Source organism: Falco biarmicus, chromosome 12, assembly GCF_023638135.1.
Source record: "Falco biarmicus isolate bFalBia1 chromosome 12, bFalBia1.pri, whole genome shotgun sequence".
Classification (NCBI taxonomy): domain Eukaryota; kingdom Metazoa; phylum Chordata; class Aves; order Falconiformes; family Falconidae; genus Falco; species Falco biarmicus.
The window spans coordinates 6830608-6846617 of record NC_079299.1 but is presented as its reverse complement, the minus strand read 5'-3'; the positions used below and the strand labels follow the sequence as shown (position 1 = coordinate 6846617).

The 16010-nt window shown below is 42.2% G+C and overlaps 2 protein-coding genes across 5 annotated transcripts in view; one reads left to right on the top strand and one right to left on the bottom strand.

Moving 5' to 3' along the window:
• NVL (nuclear VCP like) overlaps positions 1-5215 on the bottom strand; it is a 43662-nt gene extending 38447 nt beyond the window's left edge. Inside the window, exons 1-5 of the mRNA XM_056357603.1 lie at positions 4823-5215; positions 3188-3261; positions 1974-2026; positions 1789-1885; positions 214-268 (exon numbers count right to left, since the gene is read on the bottom strand). Of these exons, the coding sequence (XP_056213578.1) occupies positions 214-268; positions 1789-1885; positions 1974-2026; positions 3188-3261; positions 4823-5215 (672 nt within the window). The remainder of the gene's footprint in view (positions 1-213; positions 269-1788; positions 1886-1973; positions 2027-3187; positions 3262-4822) is intronic.
• CNIH4 (cornichon family AMPA receptor auxiliary protein 4) lies at positions 5215-14996 on the top strand. 4 transcript variants are annotated; one of them, XR_008824978.1, is made up of 6 exons: positions 5215-5349; positions 6708-6776; positions 7809-7921; positions 9498-9638; positions 10986-11317; positions 13006-14996. XR_008824978.1 is itself a non-coding variant. In XM_056357614.1 (6 exons), the coding sequence occupies exons 1-5, from the start codon at positions 5281-5283 to the stop codon at positions 11026-11028; spliced, it is 435 nt and encodes a 144-aa protein (XP_056213589.1). In that variant the 5' UTR covers positions 5215-5280; the 3' UTR covers positions 11029-11070; positions 11178-14996. The 4 variants fall into 4 exon arrangements, 3 of the variants coding, with proteins under 3 accessions (XP_056213589.1, XP_056213588.1, XP_056213590.1); XM_056357614.1 differs by having other exon boundaries at positions 10986-11070; positions 11178-14996; XM_056357613.1 differs by having other exon boundaries at positions 10986-14996.
• Positions 14997-16010: the final 1014 nt, after the last annotated feature.

Genomic DNA, 16010 nt, shown 5'->3' with positions numbered 1-16010 from the left:
CCCCATGTGCTTTCCTCAAAAGTGATTCCCCACCACAGGTTCTTCCTTTTTTTCAGGAAATAGCCTCCTTCTAGCTCTAGAGTCTCCGTTGGTATTGCCAACTCTTGACTATACCTCAACTTCACCTCCACTTTTAAAGTCTCCAAGTGCATCGCAATTTGACAACACAGAATCACGTGTTACGCAAATACAAACAGTCAAAATACAACTTACTAGATCTTCTGGATAATCATCACAATCAGAGCCATCTGTGGAACTTCCTGTAGTCCTTTACATGGAAGGAAAATAAAAACCATTAATGTATCTGAGCAAAACTGCTCAGTGAGACACCCACAAGACAAAATAAATGCTATTTCCACAACATGGCTCCCCGCAACCATGATACGTAACCCAAGACTGAAGAAAAATTCCTGATGTGCATGCTCTGAATTTACTACTGTGAAGAGTTAAAAAATGCATCCTTTCTAAGTCTGGGGTAGGTTGGATCAACTTGGCAACCTGACTGAAAGGCAGTCCTAGAAAAATTATGTAGGATCAATCTGTTTCAGTTCACCAAGAGAACACACAATCACCAAGGCTGGCACAAGGGAAGTAGTAGCAAAACACTGCTGAACTAGACTAGCCCTTCTGACAACAATGTCCTAATTTCTAATGAGACCCTTAATATCTATCACAGGTTAGAAAAAACAGAATAGTCCATGAGACTGGACAGGGGTAGCCAGGAAATGAGCATGAGCCAGCAGCGTGCCCTGGTGGCCAAGGCGGCCAGTGGGATCCTGGGGTGCATTGGGAGCAGCGTGGCCAGCAGGGCGAGGGGGGTGACCCTCCCCCTCTACTCTGCCTGGCGAGGCCACACCTGCAGTGCTGTGCCCATTGCTGGGCTGCCCAGGTCAAGGGAGACGGGGAGCTACTGGAGAGGGTCCAGCGGGGGCTGTGAAGATGATGAGGGGGCTGGAGCATCTCCCTGCTGAGGAAAGGCTGAGAGCGCTGGGGCTGTTCGGCCTGGAGAAGGCTGAGGGGGATCTTATCACTGCATACAAATGTCTTCAGGGCGAGTGTCAAGGGGACGGGGCCAGGCTCTGTTCAGTGGTGCCCAGCGACAGGACAAGGGGCAACGGGCACAGACTGCAGCACAGGAGGTTCCTTCTGAATATTAGGAAGAACGTCTTTACCTTGAGGGTGGCAGAGCCCTGGGACAGGCTGCCCAGAGAGGCTGTGGGGTCTCCTTGTCTGGGGACATTCAAAACCCGCCTGGATGTGACTCTGTGCAACCTGCCTGAGGGGAACCTGCTTCAGCAGGGTTTGGACTCCAGATGATCTCCAGAGGTACCTTCCAACCCTGACCATTCTGGGATTCTGTGAAATCTTAATTCCAATCTCATACCCAGTATGATTTACTCTGAATATCCTGTCTTGTAGTCTTGTCTCTCAGATTTAGCTAGTACCTCTCGCGCCCAAGAACAAAACTCAGGAACTGAATCACATAAGGGCTGGGGCCTTAGGTGGAAAACTATCAAGAAAGCCTCAAAGATATCCACTAATTCAGGGCTGTATGTTCCCCATAACAGAGAAAACAAGATCGGCTCTCATATCTGCTTGCCTTCAGTGAAAAAAAGTGTTTCCTCTAACAACATGTAACCTCTGATGGAGATAAGCGTATGGGAAATCAAGGATCTATCTGTAACCTTAAAACTACCAAAACTAATAATATGAAGACAGAAAGCTTTAAAGAAATTATAATACTAATGGTATTATTAAAAGCAATCTAATGGTAAAAATTCTTCTTACTCATTTTCCTCTTGTTGTCTTGCTCTTTTTGCCACATGTTCAGCTTCTAAGACTGCTAAATCTTCACGTTCTTTTTCATTACTGATTATTCCAAACACTGAAAGAAAAAGTTCAAACATGTTAAGAAAACAGCCAAAGCATAATCAAAGAATTTGGCATTTTGGATCTAACACTATCAAAACTACCTTTTTCAACTTGTATTCTAAAAGCGTTTCTTTTTCTTCGTCCATATTCCGCACTGAAAAACACAAAATAAAGAAGTTACACCAACGGCTTTTTACCTCAACATATTGTCATTCTCAGTGAAAAAAATTACAGTGTAAGTTGATACCAAGATTCTACGTAAGTTCTTATTAAAAACCAACTATGTGAAAATGTGATTGCTTTTTTGAAGCCCAGAATAGCTCAATTACTGGGATAAAACAAAACCACTAAACAACTGTACTGGTCTCTAAGGAGATGTTTAGTAAAAATTATAAAGGTCCCCTTTAACTGTACGGAGAAGCAGCAATGTACAAACAAGCACACTGGATTTTATTTCACAAGACTAGTGATTTTTTAATTCAAACAAGAACATATGGATACAGGACTAAAGCCTAGGAAGGACAGTCCCATGAGGAATAATTGTGCCGATTAATAATATTCACTATGAGAAAAATTTGATTCAATGGGCATCCTTAAATGCATTAAAAAAAAAATTAGCAACATTTTACCTTCACTTACTAAGGGTATATTTTATTTATTTGCTTTGATACAGTAGCTGACAGAGGAAAAACAAAACAAAAAACCAAGACCTATAAGCACCCATGCAAGGGTTTTAGCTCCTTTTCTCTAACGAGGCACAAATAAATAGAACATGCAAACACATGTGAATATATTCCTCCACCTTCGTTAACTCCCACACCAATGATATACTGAAACACAACCTTGCTCCCCCACCCTGAAAAGCATAACAGCCTAAAAATAATTAGGCAAGACCGACTGTCCTGCTGAACAACCGAGCAAGCTTTAGTCTTACTGAATCCTGCATCTCCTCCATCTGCTTGCACTGATGTGTTATATTCTCTCATATTTTAAGCTCACTGGAGTAAGGACCAACATGCTGTAATGCATCTGCAGCTGTTTAATTAAAACAAAAAAAAGCAACCCACAAAAAACAAACCGCAAGTAGATCTTGCAATGCTAATGTATTAACGAAATGAGTTACTAGATACATCAGCAAAGCACTGTAGTGGAAATGATCTTATTGTTTCAACTAACCTCAACAACTGGTAATGAAGTTGAGAGAAGAAAAGTAAAGAAAATTAGAATTGTGATTAAAAATACACAAATGCAAAATAACAAAATAATATAGTCCATATTTTGAATGTAGAATTTAAGAATACTAATCTTTGCTCACCTGTAGGTTTTCTGCAAATCAGATGCTAGAATTGCGATGTCAACATACTGGCCACATTTACTACTTGCAAGATACTGAAACGAAGAAGTTTAAGCAGTGAATAAAATCTTTGTCAACCACTTCACCAGAACAGCTAGATCAAATATGCCTATTTCAAACTCTACTCTTCTGAAAAGTCAAAATGAAAATCAGGAACAGCTTAGAACACGCTACACTATATTTCCCAATGAAAGAGGAAGCACTTGTTGTTAAGACACAGGTAACTTGCTCGCTACGTTTCCAGCTGAAGAGCAGCACACTGTGTTCTGGTGCTTCAGTGACTTCTGCTGGTGTAACTCCATTGTTTTTACTTAGAAAGAAACACGACTCTGTAACCCACGCACCATCTTACTATCAGTCTAAAGTTCTTACTTTCTCTCAGTTAACCTCCTTTTGGTTTAGATCCCCCCCTTAAAAATGAAACAAGCTACATCAATCAGTATGGATACTGTCATAAGAACTTCAATCTTTACAAGATGTTTCAAAGAATACTATTGAGAAGTATATAAATGAAAGTGAATTCTATCAAGCCTTTTTCTTCTTTTTTCCTTTTTTTTTTTTTCTGACAGCAGCTGATCCAACCCGTTTTCAAACAAGTATGAAAGCGTGAGAAGACATACTAAATTTCAGGTACAACTGTCCTCCATTTGCTTTCCTCCCCCACTCTGCAAATTAGCAGTGGGGAGTTTCATTATACTGATGGTGAATTCCTTCTTAAGATACAGAAAAAAAAAAGAGCATCTCCCTAAAAGATATGGTAACGTAAATATCACAGCAAGGACAATTTCTACATCTCACTTAAATTAATAGCTCTATTTAAAACAATTAAATTGCCTAAAACTGGAAGCATACTTTTTTTTTTTTAAATGTTACATTTCATGTCACCCACGGGCTGCTACCGACCTGCAGAGACTATCAAGCTTTTCCACTTCAGAACAGTCAAGACACATTCACTGAGACCTTGTAAATTAAAATAAGCAAATTCCCTCAAGCTGCCACTCACGTTTTAAGGAATTAGAAGTGGTGTCGCATATACGGACTGAGAAAAACGGTGTGTAGCTTGTGAAGTCACCACGAATTTTCCTAAGATCTGACACTGCACTACGCTGCCTGAAGGAATCACCGCTTTCCCTGCTCCACACACGTGCGATGGAAGTGATCCCATTTCGCCGTTTTTTAATGGTTTTATATAATCGATGTACACGTTTCTAAACGTAAACGCTGCCAATTTGCTTATATGTGCTCCGAGTGCTATTTTCTTTGAACAATTCTTTTCACATTTGAAATAGCAGCCAGGATCAGAAATACTGGAGGATAGAAGAAAGAAACAAAACAATACGAAACAACAGAAACTGAAAAAGAAAGAAAGAAAGAAAGAAAAAAAAAAAAAAAGAAAAAAAGACGTTTCCAAAGACCTTCCTGAAGCCTTTTTAAAATCCTGAACGACAAGCGGGGTTTCGGCGCTGGCAGCCGGGCCCTCCGCGCCGCTCTCGGTGGGCCGGGCCGGGCCGGGGGGAAGGCCGGCCACAGGGAGCCCCCCACCCCGCGGGACCGGGTGCCCCCGGCCAGTCCCCACCGCCAGCCCCCGCCGGGTACCTGCTTAACGCGCTGCTTCAGCCGCAGGTCCACGAAGTGCCCCGGCCGGCTCCGCATCGCCGCCCGCCGCCCGCCCGGGCCGAGGGCCTCCCGCGGGGCCAGGGCTGCCCCAGCGCCCCGCCTGCGCGGCGCGGCCGGGCGGGAATTGCGCGCAGGCAGCGCCGGGCACCCCCGCGCAGGGCCCCGCCGAAGCGCCCGCCCCGCCGGCCCGGCGGCGGGGTGCCCCGCTGCAGGCGCGCTCCCTCCGCCCGCCTCCGCTCCCTCGGGCCGCTGCCTGAGTGTCACGGCAGCCCCCGCCCCGGTGCGGGCGGCGGGAGGCGGCCGGCCCTCACGACGAGCGGGAGGCCCCCCCGCCGCGGCCGCCCGCCTGCGGAGGACTCCGTTTCCCAGCATGCTGCGCGGCGGGGCGGCCGGGGGGCAGGGCGTACGGCGGCCGGCAGGGCGGCGGCCGCGGCGGGATGGAGTCGGTGGTCTTCATCTTCTCGCTGATCGACTGCTGCGCCCTCATCTTCCTCTCCGTCTACTTTGTATCCTTCTCCTCCGGGGCCGGGAGGCGCCCGCGGTGGGTGCGGGTGGGGCTGCGGCCGCGCCCGGCGGGACCGCGGGGGGCCGGGCCCGCTGAGGCACCGCTGAGGGCGGGCGGGTCCGCGGCCGCCGGGCTGGCGGTGGGGAGGGGGGCGGAGAGGTGTGAGGGCCTGGGCCGGGCCCGCTGGCCGGGGAAGCAGCGCCCGGGGGGGTTGGGGCGGCGGGGGAGGCAGGGCTGGGTGCGGGTGCGTTCCTCCGAGCCTCGGGGGCCGCGGGTCCGGCGGGCGGGTGCGGCCGGGGCCGCGGGTGTAAGTACCGTGGCCTGGTGCTGGTGTCGGGCACGGGGTGTTGAAGCCCTCGGAAAGTGCACAGGCCTAAAAACCAAACGTCCCTGCGACAGATTTATTTGTAAGGATACCCCCTTGTAGATACGAGCTCAGCAGGGAGACTGGGAGTTCCTCGACAAACAATTTCAGATTTCTTTATTACAGGCTTGCCTGTAGTCTTTGCTGTCTGGTATTGTTAAAATGTAAAAGCACTAATTTGGCTTCCTTTTCTCTTTTATTCAGAAAAATAAGAATTGGCTCACATACTCCTTCAAATCCTGGTGCTGTTTCAGAATCTACCCGGTTCTAACATTAAAAAAACTACTGGAGCATTTGAAAGAAATTAATCCTAGAAGGACGGGTTCTTGAAAAAGTATTGAAAAAGACTACCTCTCTTTCTAAGGATAGGAAAAAAAATTGTGCTTTTACATTTTCTTAGGGAAAAGGAGCATCAACTTAGCGGTTCATAGCATGATGATGTGCACATGTGCATCCTAAGCCTTTTTTAAGAGGGCTTTTCTGTCTGAACTCTTTCAATTGCTGAAGGTTAATTTGATAGTGATGTTACCCTCTCATTTCCTAGCAAAGTATGATTTAATCCATTGTTGCTCTAAGTGTAAAAAAAGGAGATCCACTTCTTAAAACTGCACTATTTAGCTTTATTGTGAGGCAAATTGTAAAAAGGTTTCTTCCTTTTAAGTTCTGTTTTCAAGTGTTGTAGTAATTCTGATGCTAAAAATACTGAGTTTGCCTTCCTGGTCTGTTTTAAGTGTTGGACTGAACTTTAGCACTTGTGCAACATTTGCTGTTTGAAAAACATCATAAAATCACTTGGCCTGATGATAAAATGTGGCCTAACTTCCTACCTGAAGTAGGAATGAGTTGTAACAAATTGAAACGTGTCTTTGGCAGATCAGCTGTAGAACAAGACAGTCTATGCTGAGAGCAGAGTGCTGTCCCCAAGTTACTGGGTAAAAATAGATGCTTTGTATATTCTGAGTTGCCACACAATTTTTCCTTATCTTGGACTTCAGATAATTACACTATCAGATTTGGAATGTGACTACATTAATGCTAGATCATGCTGCTCAAAGCTCAATAAAGTAAATTATTCTTCTTTGCATTTAACGTGGTTTAAGAAAACAGTCCTCCATCTTAACATCACAAATAACGGGGGTGTAATGTATATCTGAAGAGCCTTGTTTGGCAATATTTTGCTTGTCTTTTTTGGATGCCCATCTTAGAGCAGATTCAGTCATGAAAAGCTGTTCTTCTGCCCCTTGGTGCTCTGAGATGGGCTGCTACTCTGAATTCCTGGGATTGATTAACTCCTCACAGAGCTTTAGAGTTCTGTGCTGTTGTTCTTGTAGGTGGGCCACACCGAGGATGTCTACTCATGACTGAACTCTTGGATCTTTATAGCAGCTTTCTCTGATGCTTCTGTTTAATCTCTAATCTCTCTCATACAGCATAGAGTTTTACTGTGATAAGGAAAAGCACCATTTTAACAAAATCTGCTTGAACCTAATTTTGTTTAATCAATGTGGCCTACCCACACGGGTGCTTAGTGTAATTTAAAGGTATTTTCTTTCTTAATGTAAGAGAGAATGCTACAGGATACTATCAAGCCAAAAATGTGTTATTGCCGGGGACTGACCTAATTTAACTATGCCAGGTCGTCATATTGATCAACTTTCTTATCTGTTCCAAGCCTGGGGGTGTTTGTGTGCCCTGTGTCTGTGCAGATTTTAATTACCTGCTTCTTGTATTCTTAAATCCACTGTTCTCTGCAGTGGTTTCAAATGAGCACTGTATATACATTCTTAACTCATTTTCTTAAGTGCTTGTGTAATATAGTTGTGTTCAAACAGCTGCTGTGCTAATCTCTAAATTTGTGTAATACTTGGATGAAGTACCTCTGTTATAATAGCTTAGGGCCTGATTTCTGGTGTACTTGCGTGGACTCTGTCTGAAGGTGTTAATTTCCCCACATTGTGATGAAATCACATGCTTCTGCCATGAATTTTCTGTCTTGAGTTTTACCTGATTAGAATCAGATGATAACTGCATATAGATCTCTTTTTCAGCAAGAAATTTACATTTGTGCATGTAACTCTCTTCTTCCCTTTTTACAGTGGGTGGTCCCTGAGGTGATTGGCCATGCTGTCGTAACTGTATTAATGCTTATTTCATTGCACTGGTTCATCTTTCTCCTTAATTTGCCAGTAGCGACATGGAATATATATAGGTAAGTGCAAAGGGTTTTGAGTGCTTTTTTCCCCACTGTCACTAGTTTAAACGTAGTATGAAGATACGTCATAATGAGATGTTTCAGTTGTGGCCTTGAGCTGCTAACAGTCTTCATGGATCTAACATAAATTGCTCCTCTCCTTGCAATTAAAACTACAAGAAACCAAACAGTGTAAAGGATATGAAACTTCTGGCCTTTCTTTGCATTCTCTCTGGTGCCCAGGAATCTTGATCTCAGAGTGAAGCCCAAGTTCATAGGAAATAATAGCGTGTTAATCTGGATTATGAAGTGGTACTGCGAATGTAGTTGTTAATGTTTTTCATACTGTGCCTACATGCCTATAGGCTATCGGCATAAAAATAGTTAGGTCAGCATGGCTGATGGTTGTAAAACCATCGGGCTGTGGTGTTATCCTCCGCACCCTCCTCTGTTTATTGTCTTGTCTCTCCCCCCATTTTACAAATCGCAAGTATTTCATGTGAACTATTTTTAATGGGACATAATTGTCTTTGTTATTAGTCACATACGCTGCGGTGCTTTTTAATGCCTCTGTTCCCTTCCTTCCCCTCCTATTAATGAACGTTGTAAGAGGTGGGGGAGTGCCTTTTGGTGTACAAGTGGTGCTATTCTTGGAGTATATAAAGAAAATCAGAAAGTGTTCTGTTGTGAGCCCTTGCTTTTGCTTCAGGTGTGAGATAAGTTACTTGTGTAGAAAGAGTATTATTCCAGGAAGGTAGAGCCTGTATGACATTCAGGTGAAATAATAATAATGTTCTGGGCTGAGCTTTGCTGGAGTGAGAACTTCATGCACTTGCATTTGCTCCCTTGAGGAAAGCTTATGACAAAAGAACACACTGCCTGTTGAATTTTCACAGGGCATAAACATTTGTTTTGCTGGTTTTAGTCGTCTTTTTGCTTACATTTCTCTTTGTTTCACTGAACCTTTGTTCTTACATGGGTTTGGGTGGTAGGACTTAACTTCATCAGTTCTGCCCAATCCCTTGTCCTGTCAGCCTCAGTCTCTCTGCTGATGATAATGCAGGATGGATGTGGCAAAGATGGGAATAGTACACAGGTCTTTTGCAATGTCTTAATGTGATCTCATTTTGTCCACTGGAGTTTGTGATTATGTATGTGGTAAACAAATCACTAATTCTTAGCTAAATTAATTCCTTTCTAGTCTCTTCATCTTTTCACTGGCAGTGGTCATTTCCTTCATAATACCACATAACCCCCAACAGCAATTACAGTGAACTGGGATGGGTTATTACCTGGAAACTCTCCCATTTATGCATGGGAAGCTGGGCTGATGTTTTTAGTACCTCTTGTCATCTTAGTCTTTGTGGGTTGCAGCGGCAGAGATACATGCAAAATCCTGAAACTGAAATAGAATTAAAATTAAGAGCTCCCTTATGCTGAATTGTGAAACAGTTCTTTAGATGAAAGTCCATTCTGTGCAAGCTCTCCTCCTCTGCTTCCCTTGACACTCCCTAATGTTTTGATGACTGTGCTTCTGGTGGTTTGTTGTTTTGTTTTGGTTTTGTTTTTGTTTTTTTTTTTCTTAAACTTTCAGGTACATTATGGTTCCAAGTGGAAACATGGGGGTATTTGATCCCACAGAGATCCATAACCGAGGACAACTGAAATCACACATGAAGGAAGCCATGATTAAACTAGGCTTTCATCTGCTGTGTTTCTTCATGTACCTTTACAGGTTAGTTTCAAAAATTGCTCCCAATGAACAAAGGAATTGTCTGCCACCTAGTCTTATCTCCTGTATTCTGCTAGTGTAATTGCTGGTACCTGTGTCTTATCTTTTTGCATCCTGCTAAGCCTCAATAATACATTTTGACAGCTATCCACAGGCTCATTACGTGCCTTTATTCTTTCTGATCAGACATTGTTTGGAAACTCAGACTACTCCTTAATTTCAAAATCACAATGAGTACAACAATATAGAGAGCTGCATGATTCAGCACCTACAGTAAGTGGCTTGTTTAGAAAGGAGATAATCTTGAGGACCAAGTTTATTTCACATGTTCCATTTTAGAAAATTAAGTTGATCTGGCTAAGTTACAAACGGATGAGTTCTGTGATGGGGCCACTTCCTACCAGATGGAAGAACTACTGTTCTTCTGCAGCATTACTTCTGCAGCCCTTGTTTTATAAGCAAAGCACATAGCATAGTTGCCTTGACTTTCTATTTCATAATCAAGTGCAGTTCTCATGAAAGTGACAGTTGTTCCTACTTGCACATGCTTCAGTAATCCACTGGTGTCGTGTTTTCTGTTTTGTCACAGTATGATTCTGGCTTTGATAAATGATTGAGAAGTTGAAAAAGAGCCATTAGCTGCCAAATTGGGTCATCACTCCAGTGACTGGTTGTGGAGCCACAGACACCTTCCGAACATACCTAGATCAGTGTCGTCATGCAGTATATTTTTCCTCTTTGAACAAGAAATATTTTTCTGTATTTTTAACATAAAATATTTTCAAAAGACATTGGATTTGTGTAGCAGTTGTTTTTATTCCTTTACAACCCAAACTGCTGAAGTTGCTGCTTCTGATGATTAAACCCTTGCTTATGGAGCTGATCGTGTAGGAATTAAATGGTGAGAAGGGAAACTCATTTCAGCAGCATGGGCTGGTAGTAGTGGTATTTCCGGAACAAATTTAAGTGCAGCTGTGATGTCTGCTGCTTACTGAAAGGTGTCAGGATGGGCCTCTGGCTGTCAAGCTGTCCTATGAGAGCCTAGTTTGAAGCAGCACTTGGAACATAGATTTCGAAGCACAGCTTGTGTCTTTGTGTCAGTGTTTTTCCAGCTAAAAAGCAATGGAATAAAAGTTATGCTTTTTTCCATTGCCATGCCTTCCTCCAGCACCCTATATGAAGTCTTGTGTTTAGATGGATTAAGGTCCCTTTGGTGAAAGTGACACTTGTGTGTTAGAGTGAAAGCCACGTAAGAAATATGATTAATACTTGCTTTCTCCCTTCAACTCCTCTTTTGTCATTGAAATATGTCATAGAGCTCCATTCAAAGTAAACATCATATTGCACTAGGGTTGGAGTTGGTCACAGAGCAGAAGACTATCTGCAGTCATGACTGTGAACCTGCGCTTTCTACATGCAATGAGATGAATCAAGAGTATGTCCGGCTTGGGGAGGCGGTCTGGTAAACCATAACCCCAGTTATCCCACCTTTGGTGTGACTCCGCTTCAAAGACAGCAGCAAACTAAGTTCTTTTTGTGCAGTTCTTGCATCAGTGAGAAGGATATAAACCTGAGTTTGTGCCCTCACCGTCCAATAACTGTCTTTAAATTTTTATGTGTGCATGGAAACAGGTTTTTTGAAACAAACACATCAAGTGAAACACTTCAAAAAGTATAGTTCTGTAAGTATTAACATTTATAAGCTTTTCCTTCTTAAGTACTTGTTCTTTGGTGTATAGCTGCAGTAAGCAGATTGTTTTCATGGCCAGCAGTGAGAAGACAACACTGAAGCTTGATTTCTCTACATACCTCCTGTTCAGTGTTTGTTCTAGAAAGTTTGGCTTTAAATTTATGATGGATGGAGTCCAAGTTCAGCTGTTGCAAAGATAAAAAACTGCTGAAAATTACACTACTTGAAAAAATAACTAAGGAAAGAGCCACCAGGGCTGCATGCCGCTGACTACTTGACACCATAAAAATCAAACTATGGAAAGTACTGCCTTATAAAGCCAAAACCCAGTCAGAATGTAGGTCTGGAGGAAAAAAAAAAAGAGCAAATAAAACTTCAGAAGAGACGAAAGTCAGTAACTTTTGTAGCAACTTATACTGTAGGCAATTAATATCTTATTTGTGATAAGTGATTGTGATGTGAAAAAGACGTACTATACATATTTTGAGTGTTACTTATTGGAAGAAAGGGCAGTGTTAGTAAGCTGCTTGATTTAAGCACTTGCTGTAATGCTAACAATAAATGTCATTAATGACATTTCACACTGAGAAACATGATCATTAATCTTTAAGTCCACCACTTTAACTAGCAGCTTTGTATCTTTTTCTAAAGACATCGTTTTGAGAGAAGAGCTTTATTAGTAAAGAAAATGTTTATAAGATACACTCTTCAACGATTTCTAACTACTGGCACCTCAGAATTACAGTGATGACAGTAGATAGGGTAGACCCATTCCCTGATGGAATTGGTCAAATTTATCACTCACTATAAAAATCTTCTGTTCTCCTCTGAGAATTGTTTCTTCAGGTATAAGAGCAGGACAAGGAAGAATAAAGGAAAAGAACAACATACCTGAAAAAAAAACCCCAACAGGGGTAGCATGTATCTTAATTTATATTCATGACCTAGAGGAACGTTACTGTGGGTTCCTCTCCGCTCCCTTTCTCAAGAGTGAATTATTAATCATGACAGACCAACAAGTGGTGGTTATCAAATATTAAACAAGCTATATGAATGCAAACTTCCCACCCGTTTTTTATCCATATAAATTCTCTGTTCATTTGTATCTAACAACTTGTTGTTATAACAGTTGTAAAAAACCTCAGCACCAGGCTCTAGAGACTACAATTCTGCTGAGTAATTAAACTGGTAATTTTGAAGCCTGCTTTCCTATAGAGGGTCATTTTCTGCCTTAGAGATCTTCACAGAGCTCAGTGTCAGCAATAGGGAAAATGTATTTAATTGCTAAAAGTGTAGTTCATTAGCTGAAAATGGGGATCCTACAGTCATCTATCTCACAGGAGATCCACAGGGCACAGAAACTTCAGTAGTAAAAATCAAAACAAACTTCCTAGTTTCTGCGTCTCCATCAAGGGAGAACAGGGTTACAGTAAAATACAAGCTTACTATACAGACTTAAAGACAATTACAGACTTCATACCGGTTTTAAATAAAAAGTCAAAGAATATACTTACCACCTCATCCTAGTAAATTACTGGGGTTTTTCTAAACTAGTTCTGTATTATGGAACATAGTAAATCAGTGGGATTAACAGTATGGCCCAAAACCAGTTCTACATGCACATTAACAATCAACCTGAAACCCTGATAACCCCATAAAAGCAAGTCTTTCTCCTTTCAGTGTTGGCATAGCTTTATTCCAATGCTTTTTCTCACAAGAAGCTCTCGGGGATTTTGTACCAGCGCTGAGAGCAGACCATTTTTGCCTCTGAGGATGTGGTAAGGATGAGATTGGAGGGAGCAATGGGAAAGTTTGGGCTATAAGGACCACCATGCAGTTATCAGCACACTGACCACCTCTTTGGCAGAGAGAGAGGCATACAAACTTCAGCAGTTCCTCTTCGGAGCATTATAGGTCTTTTGAAGCAAGGGGACAGCTGGGACTGCCGTCTCTGCGCCGAGGTGACAGCCTAAGCGTGCGCAGCATGCAGAGGGCTGCGTCAGGCAGCGCAGGCTAAGCTGTGAGAGGGTGAAACAGAAACTGCCCTCTGGAGAAGGACCCTACCTCAGCAAATTATGAAATGCTCATCTACTACCAGGTTCCCTATGTAATTTTTTTTAAATAATCTGAAGGGTCTAAAAAAACCAGAAATAATTTTGAGTCTCATATATGCTGAAATTTCACAGTTGATAGAAACGATACACCTATTTCTCTCGCATTCTTGCCACCGGCTGAAGGCAGACATAGGACAGCAGATGAAGCACAGTAACAAACCCAGCCAAAAAACCTAAGCCTTCGTCACCGGGTGGACCCGCACATCCCACCTGCAGGGGGGCTGCAGCCCAACAGCCCTCCAGGGCAGCGGCACACAGCAGCACACAGCGAGGAACACGGCACGCCCCTTGTTTAGAGCTGCATTCAACCCATAATTATACACTGCTTAGACTGTAAGGGAGGGAATAAAGTAATATAAAGGTCATAACAAGGCAGTAAAGGCTTTTTCTAATCAATATAGAAGCTCAAAGAATTAAAAAATTGAATGCACCTCAGCAAAAGGTTTGAGTTAGGAAAAGACACGGGAAGGCAGGGTGAATTTAGACGCTGCTTTTGATTTAATAGAACATCAGCTAGAGCTGACTAAAAGTGCCTAAAACACAGGACAAAGCCAAGGTGGTGTTTTAAGGCACAGGGAAGGAGGACAGGAATGCAGAGTTAGTTGGAAGGAGCAAAGGCCACCGTTGAGAAGCAGCTTCAGGAGCTCTCAGCCACAAAAGCTGCTTAGGTCGACTTCACAGAGCAGCCTGGAGGTCCCCAATCTCCAGCTTTGGAGAAGTCTAAGCGGGAGACCCAAGTACTTTGGGAGCACCTTCTTAATACGAAGTATCAGAAACCCCCAGAAACCCCACCAATAACCTAAAGCAATACCTGTACCTGGTATTTAAGCAAGCTCCAGCATTAAGGAATCGAGGCTTTCGTGGAGCCTCAAGGGAGCCGACGTTCAACAAGGCAGGTTACACACCACAGTGGGACACAGGCAAGTTGCCTGCTAAGCATCCAGTGACAAAAGCGTGAGGTCAATTAGAGCCCAACGTCAAAACCTGGAAAGCCTGCACACAACACGGAGCGAATTCATCTTCAGCTAAACTGCCACAGATTAATTCTCCTAGCGAGGAAGTGAAATTCTACAAATACAGAAGAGATCTATCATTAACGATCGAGACATTAACATCTGAGGCAGTCATATCAGTGAAGGTAGGGAAACTAAGAACTATTCATTCCAGTTATTTATTCTGTTTATTGAATTGAAAGAAAGGGAATACAAACATTTCTGTTAAGTGCTGTGCACCAACATGGAAAAAGTGTATTTTTTTTTTAAAAATCCTAATAAAAACAAATCAGAAGTTAATGTAGTTCCAATTGAACAATTTTTAAAGATATGTTTAAAATACTACACATTTATAAAATAAAAAAGTTAAAACGGTGTTCTGTAAATAATTAGTAAAACAAGTGAAAATAAATACCGAGACCCAAAGTTCTTATGTTTTTAATGTAATATAGCAAAGAAATTTTTAACTACTTAATATAATCCGAGGAGAGTAACAAAAATCCAGAAAGTTTAAGAACGCAATCCTTTGAAACATTTAATATCAGTCCATAGCAAATAGTCATTACATACCAAAAGCTCTAAGTGTTAACTAGTTCCACCACAACTCCATATAAATCTTGACAATTTAGAAATCTTGAGATCAACAATAAAGTTCTTTTCTTGATCTCTACAGCTTGGTTTGTAAGTACATACATGCTTTGAGGATCCATTTTGTCCCATATGTTTTCAAGGAGCCAATAACTTTTTCCATCTGTGCCTAAAAATGTTAAGATTCAAATCTAGCACATATACCCTAACAATGAAAAATGTTTTAAGAAAGAAGATGGGGCACAATGAATTTCAAATTTATAAAAATATACTGATATTAACCAAAACCTTCTGGTCAAAGGACACTTCACATACACACGACTTAAAAGTATGCAATAAAACATGACAAGTACCTAGAACGTTTGGTTCTCTGTCTGTTCATGGAACACACGCACACGCACATTCATACCAGATGGGAGGAACACTCTCACAGATGTTTTCTTGAATCCAGATTATCTGGATTAATAGACAGAAAACTTGTCTACAGTTTATTTCAACAACTAGAGGCAGCTACTGCAGCAGTAGTTCAACACTGCACACTTCAATTAAGTCCACCCTGTTTAAAAAAGTGTCAGAGTTAACGATTTATTTTTTTTCTCTTTTCTTTCTAAACATCATTAGAAGTAGCAGTTTTCAAAATTAAGTATGGCAGCTGAAAATGGACTCGAGCCAATGTGGAAAAGACAGGAGGAGGTCAAAAGGAGGATTAGCCATTTATGGGATGAGTGTTCCTCTTAATAGTTGTCTCAAAAAAAATTGGATACAAGTGTGTTTCGTAGCTAAAAATATGGACAAACTATTGAAAGTGCATTTATCCTCCTCCCCTTTGAGTTACAGTAGTTTGTCTGTTGGGCAGTAAATCCTGCTTTTTATATCCATTCCTCTTCCCTCCCCGTTTGGGTCTACGGCATCTCCCCTCAAACTACAGCTCCTTGTACGAGTCCTGGTTTCCCACTAGGAAGCCTCCGAAACTGTTTTTGGGTGGGAGCAT